General features: G+C 50.8%; 1 protein-coding gene across 1 annotated transcript in view; it reads right to left on the reverse strand.

Moving 5' to 3' along the window:
* Positions 1–3856: 3856 nt before the first annotated feature.
* Positions 3857–7500, reverse strand: part of LOC143296077 (uncharacterized) — a 20160-nt gene continuing 16516 nt past the window's right edge. Inside the window, exon 2 of the mRNA XM_076607833.1 lies at positions 3857–6930. Coding sequence (XP_076463948.1) covers positions 5044–6855 — 1812 coding nt within the window. The 5' untranslated portion in view covers positions 6856–6930 and the 3' untranslated portion in view covers positions 3857–5043. The remainder of the gene's footprint in view (positions 6931–7500) is intronic.

The raw sequence follows: 7500 nt of genomic DNA on the forward strand, positions 1-7500 counted from the left end.
AATGTGAATTTACATTTACAAATTTGGAAAAAAAGAAATATAAAAAATATGGATTTAAATTTCCAGAATAAAAGTTATCTCTTCAAGCAGTCTGAATTTTATATCACAGAAGATTAAACAAGCAATGAGAATTTTAATACATTATTACGCATGTATATGTAAGCCAGCTGACACCAACCAAAATGACAGACCTTCTATGTACATAATCACGTGAGTTAATTTTGATGGCTGAAAACACACAGGCAATTGGCCTGATGTTCACCTTCTTGTCATGTGTGAATGAGACACAGACGCCACGCTGAAGGAGAATGAGCAGGGTATATAATTGCATGTATATATGAAGCAGTAATACTGTATCCCGTGAATAAACTGTGCATACAGCGTTCACATACAATAGCAGCAATATTGCTATGCATAATGTGTGTATACTATATGCACAGCGTCATTGACAGCAGAAATATTTTCGACCGTGTGTACACGAAGCACGTAACTTTTTTTTTTTTTTTTTCCCCAATACTGTTGTAATTGTGCGCCATGATGTAAAGCAGACACGGGGCTTACAAGACTGGTAGTGGTAATACTGTGCGCCGTGTGTCATTTACTGTACACTGCTGTTTACTATGCTCACTGACTCGGCACAGAATAACCCAGAAAACAGTCCGGTTTTAAGATGACTACATCGAGCCAACGTCCTCAACAAAGACACCAGGAACATCAACAACAATACTATAGGCACAAAGCGACATTGACAATGATGGAAAACAAATTCACGACAGTTTAAACGATGTTCATTGCGTGTTGCAAGTTCTTGAGACTCCTTGTAAAGACTTACAACATTTGATCACCCACTGAACATGGCTTACGGTCAATTCATTCATTAATTCATTATCGCGAACATATCCGTGTATAGGCTAGTACCGTGTCATTTCCCCCACGTATAACGCTAACGTCACTCTCAGATGACAAAAAGCAAGATATTCACGGTTCCGAAAGATCAGATATGATGCCGTCACACTACACAAACAGGGAGTCATCCGAGCACACTTTTTGGACATGCAGTAACTCAAGCAAATTACATGAAACCAGACTGCCCACAGCCCAGCCCACCGTTGCGTGAGGGGGTGAGGGTAAGGGGGAGTGGGGATGAGGGGTTGGGGGGAGGGTGATGGGGGGTGGGGAGGGGGGAGGTATTCAAGGCTGAAATTTAATATGAAAAAAGAAAAGAAGAAGAATCGGGATTACCGCAATTTGCAATGAAAAGAAAAAAAGTCACTTCGCGAATGAAGTTTCCATGGGTAGCTCTTCCCTTGTCCTGTATTTACATATCTGCAATATGACTGGAACTGTAAGCCCGCACAGCAAATAATGGTCTGAAGGCGTGTACACCTTTGTTGTCTCGCTTTGAAGCGGAAGTTCATATCACAGACCACAGATATCGCAAAACACAGGCACGCCACAGACAGATAACAAACCACAGACAAAATCACAGATCACAGACAGACATCACAGACCACAGACACACCACAGACCCGTCTAAAAACGCTTACAGTGAATAGACGTTAAACTGAAGATAAAACACACCACAGACAGAGATCACAGACCACAGACAGAGATCACAGATACACCACAGACAGAGCTCACAGTTCACAGACAGATATCACAGACCACAGACACACCACAGACAGAGATCACAGATACACCACAGACACAGACAAACCACAGACAGAGACACAGACACACCACAGACAGAGACACAGACACACCACAGACAGAGACACAGACACACCACAGACAGAGATCACAGATACACCACAGACAGAGCTCACAGTTCACAGACAGATATCACAGACCACAGACAGAGATCACAGACCACAGACAGAGATCACAGATCACAGACACACCACAGACAGAGATCACAGACACACCACAGAGATCACAGACCACAGACACACCACAGACACAGACACACCACAGAGATCACAGACCACAGACACACCACAGACACAGACACACCACAGAGATCACAGATCACAGACACACCACAGACAGAGACACAGACACACCACAGACAGAGATCACAGATCACAGACACACCACAGAAAGAGATCACAGATCACAGACACACCACAGACAGAGATCACAGATCACAGATACACCACAGAAAGAGATCACAGATCACAGACACACCACAGACAGAGATCACAGATCACAGACACACCACAGAAAGAGATCACAGACCACAGACACACCACAGACAGAGATCACAGACACACCACAGACAGAGATCACAGACACACCACAGACAGAGATCACAGATCACAGACACACCACAGACAGAGATCACAGACACACCACAGACAAAGACACACCACAGACAGAGATCACAGACACACCACAGACAGAGATCACAGACACACCACAGACACAGATCACAGACACACCACAGACAGAGATCACAGACACACCACAGACAGAGATCACAGACACACCACAGACAGAGATCACAGACACACCACAGACAGAGATCACAGACACACCACAGACAGAGATCACAGACACACCACAGACAGAGATCACAGACACACCACAGACAAAGACACAAACCACACACACTAAGACAAAGATACAAACACCACAGTCAGAGATCACAGACCATAGACAGAGATCACAGACGACAGACACACTATATACAGAGATCACAAGCCACAGACACACCACATACAGATATCACAAACCACAGAGATCACAGACCCAGCCAGACAAACACTAGTCAAGACAGGTGACAGACAACAGCATCACGGTCCTTGCAGTCTCGTCTGGAGGTGGACGTCATGGCGCGTGGTCTGCTGGCACGTGAACTGCTGCGGAACGCACCTGCAGAAAGGTTTGCATGGGAATCGGAATGAACAGCAAAAAAAATACTGCCACTGACGGGACAAGGAAATGAACAACAACAACAACAACAACAACAACACTCTCTGCTTTGGAGAAAAGTCAAAATAATGCTATATCACAGCTGAAACATAGCTCCAAACAGTGAACAGACGTGTAACGGAGGGCTGGAATGTGATTATTCCAACACTGTGGCCAAATTTCCGGTGAGTGGTCTGACTTTATTCCAAAGTACCAGTCACACTAGCAAAAGAAAGTCTCTTTGCAGTCCGAATAATGTCTTCTTCCTCTTCTTCTGCATTCGTGAGCTGCACCTCCCACGTTCACTCGTTTACATAATTTATGCACGAGTGGGATTTTTACGTGTATGACTGTTTCTATCCCTTCGTGAACGCAGCCATGCTTCGTTTTCGGGGGTGAAACTATGTCGAAAACCATAACTATATTACTTGCGTTCAGCGAGTTCTGATCTCCATCAACATCAGTCACACAGGCGACAAGGTATCACAGTCAGAACTTCGTCAAGGACCTCTTATCATCAGACACTGATCATCAGGGATGAACGTCAACGTTGAGATCCTCAAGATAAGCTGGTTTCGATCTTGGCACTGTGAACCTTTCAGCGTGGACGCACACGCACCTCTCCTGGGATTGAGAAAGCAGCATGGATTTCACAATGGGAAGCTGTGTTTGACCCGGAGGTGAAACAACACAGAGTCGTGACATCGTTGACAAGCTGAAAAAAGGTCATGGGTTGTGAACGGGTTGTGTGGCTTGAAGACACTGGTTTTTATCACTGATCACAGACGATTACTCCCAATTACCAGAACCTTGGGGACTTTGTTGGGATGTGATCCACGCTGTCCTATGCAGGAGAAAGACAACCAACACACACTTGTCAGTGTATTTTTAAGTGTGTTGTGATTTCGTTACTTACACGCGTTTCTAGTTTCGTTTTTATTTGTGTTTCGATTAGTTTCTGTTTCAGTTTTCAGGAAGTGTGTTAACGCGTGCGGACAGATCCATACACGCCACACCACACCTGCTATTTAGAAATAAGAAATAGAGGCATGACATCCGCATAAATCTAATGGGCTGAATTGGCGTTGAACAATCAGGCTGGATGTTGGTGTCCAAAACAACACGTCTGGAGCAACCTCGGCAGCTGTACTGAACAGAACGAAGGTGGGGAGAACGATTATGATCTGAGGCATGACCGAAGAAAGAGAAACACCGGTAGGTGCTGGGGAGGACCCAGAGAAGCACTGTCTCCACCCGCCCTTGGAGCAATCCTGCACCACCCTTGGAGGTCTCCGCTGTGTTCACGATGGGTGCAGGCACACACAGGGCACTCCATTAAGAATTCAAGAGACATAACTGCTCCCGAACAGAGGCAAAAGAGACCACAGGGTGCAACTCGCGACAGCCTTAAAAGAAGTATCTCGATGGGTGGACCAGCCAGTATTTCATGACTGCAGAGCCCACCGGCATAAGACACTACCCTCCAGAACGAAGGTGGGGAGAACGATTATGACCTGAGGCATGGCCGTCCTGTTTATGACAGATTAATTCTGAAAACCGGCACGCGATGGTGTCATTGCAAACAGTGTGAACGGTTAGAGTCTTGGCAGTCGCTGTTTTCATGTGGCCTAGCTGATTTGGTGACGTCCTTGTCAATGATGTGAACGATTCGAATTTTGACAGTCTTTGTTTTTTCACGTGCCCTTGTGTCAATGATGTGAATAGTTCAAAGGCTTTGCAGTCCTGGCCTGTGTGTCTGCGCTGAATCCCCTGGACCGCCCTAGGACGTAGCACTTACGTCCATAGTGACGTCACTGATGACATCATCAAATGAAGGGAAATAATTCTGTTTTGGCTGAAAATTCACATATTTTGATCCAGAGTTGTTTATCTCCAGACGATTTTCTCAGTTTTTGACTGATTGTTCTGGATATTGATTCATGACTTGAAACACCTCTTTCTACTGTTTTTTCCTCGAAAGTCAATGGGGTTGGTTCAAGTCAAAGCTGGTGGCAGTCTGGCAAAGACGGTAATAATGCTAACAGCAGAATCAGAGACTCGCGCTAGTCTTGGTCAGTGGCTTAGCTGGTTGTTGCTGTTGTTTATGGGTCAACTGTTGCTGGTGGTGACTCAGGACTGGCAGGAGGACTCGGGGGGGCCTTGGTCCGTCAGGTTGCTGACGGTGGTGGCGGTACCAGCGGTGTCCTTGCTGGCCAGGGACGCCCCGTCCTTCACCCGCTGCTGCACGCTGTGAGCGTCCAGCGTGGTGCGCGTGGGGAGGCGTACCGGGCCTGTGACGGGGTGCCAATGGTGGTGATGCCCGGCGGCCTCCATCAGGTCCTCGATGAAGGTGTAGGCCGGCACGGGCCGCACGCTGGGCACGCGCCACTTGGTCTTGGACACGCTGGTACCCTCCCGCTCCATGGCCGTCGTCATCGGGTGCACGTCGCGCACGTGCAGCGCGCGCCAGGGGTGGTGGTGGTGGTGGCGGACGTCGCGGGTGTTGTTGGGGGCGGGTTTACCGGACGACGGGAAACGCTGGGCTGCGGAAAGCGAGGAGGAGGAGGCGGAGGAGGAGGAGGAGTCTCCGGAGGCTGGGGCGGAGTGACTCGATGTGGTGGTGGTGGAGGAGGAAAAAGGAGGCGCTCTGCCCCCGTCCTCTGTCACGCCGTCTGCCGGAGGAGGTCTTCCCACCACCGGGGTGGGCACCTTCCACTTGACGCCCACCACGGGCACCCGGCTTTTTCCCGGGTGGAACTTGGGCTTGACGAAGCTGTAGGCCTCGCTCTGGGCAGTGCCCGCGCTCCTCTGCCGCCACGACCTGGGCGTGGTGTTCCCCCCCTCACCCTCACCTTCCCTCTCCCTCTCTCCCTCCGTTTCCGAGTCGCTGTGCGGCTTCCACGACACCTTCAGCCCCTTCCTCCTGCTGGCCCCGTGGCTGCTGGACCAGCCGGAGGTGACGTCAGAGTCCGGGCTGTCCGTCCTGGAGGACAGGGTAAGCGTCTCGTAGTCCACGGGCTGGGAGAACCCGTAGGGCTGGTCCTCCCCGTGAAGGGTCTGCCTCCCAGGAGCGTACTTGTCCGCCGGCTGGAAGATCCCCGCCCTCTTGACCCACGTCACCTGGCCGTTTCTGGCCTGGGCGGTGCTGAAGAAACCCCCTCCTCCTCCTCCTCCTCCACCTCCTTCTCCTCTTCTCCCCCTCAGGATGGCCAGGGCCGGGGAGGGTCTGTCCAGGAACTGGTTGTTGAAGGCCTCCTCCTCGACCCCCTCCCCCACCACATCCCCCGCCGCCCCGTTCCCCGCGTTGTGGTGGTACCCTGGCAGGTGGCCCGCACTGGAGGACCACCGGTGGGTCAGGAAGACGTCCGGCAGGTGGAGGTCCTCGGGAGGACTGCGGCTCCCGGGCCTCTGCTGCTGTTGCTGCTCCGCCGTCTCCCGGGACACCGTGCGCTTCAGGATGGACTGGGGCACGTGCGGTCCGCTGGAGTCCCTTGTGGACTTGCTGGTGGTGGTTGTGGTGGTGGTTTTGGATTTCCTGACCGAGTCCTCTGGGGGTGCCGACCTGGATCCGCTGCTGGTGATGGTGGTGGTGGTGGTGGTGGTGGAGGAGGGAGGAATCCCGGAGGAAGATGACGTAGTGGCGCCTGCCTTGTGGCGAGAGGAGGGGGAGGATTTGCGCAGGCGCGAGGTGAGGCTGTTGGCCAGGAGGTTGATGTCCGCGCCCCGGGAGGGCATGGTCCGCCACGCCCCCACCCCCACCCCCTCCCCAACCTCACCCCCACCGGCAGCTCTTCGGTTCTCGCGGTGGTCATGGTGGTGGTTGTTGTTGTTGTTGTGGTGGTGGTGGTGGTGGTGGGAGGAGGAGGGGAGGAGGGGGGGCCGGTCACCGACTGCTGACGTCATGTCTCCGCCGATCCCGCCGCCGCTGCCGCTATCCTTCATGCTGACGTCATCGTCTGTGAGGAGGAGGGTGAGTCCGTCTGTTCTTCGTTCTGCACAGGGTTGACCTGTCTGTGACTGAAAAAAAAAATATATATATATATACATATTCACACACACACACACACACACACGCACGCACACACACACACACACACACACACACACACACACATCTTGTTTAGCAGGCCGAGTCACTTTCTGAGAAAGTGAAGCTATCTACTTCACAATCAAAATTGGATTTTTTCTATATGATTTTGTCAAAGAAAGACTAACTATTTCGTTGCTATGCGTGGGTTCTTTTACGTGCGCTAAGTGCATGCTGCACACGGCCCGGACCAGCGGTTTATCGTCTCATTCGAAGGACCAGCACGCAGGCCACCATTGGAGGTCCACTGGAGGGGGGAAGTGGAGGGGTTCGGGTGGAGGGAGTAACAATCCCTCTTTGTGTGTATCTTTGTCTTCCTTTGTTTGTTACGTTTTGATGAAGATGATGGTGATGATGATGGTGATGATGATGATGGTGATGGTGATGTTGATGATGATGATGATGATGGTGACGATGATGGTGGTGACGATGATGGTGGTGGTGATGATGATGATGATGATGATGGTGATGATGATGATGATGGTGACGATGATGGTGGT

Source organism: Babylonia areolata, chromosome 21 (assembly GCF_041734735.1).
Source record: "Babylonia areolata isolate BAREFJ2019XMU chromosome 21, ASM4173473v1, whole genome shotgun sequence".
In the NCBI taxonomy this organism is placed as follows: Eukaryota; Metazoa; Mollusca; class Gastropoda; order Neogastropoda; family Buccinidae; genus Babylonia; species Babylonia areolata.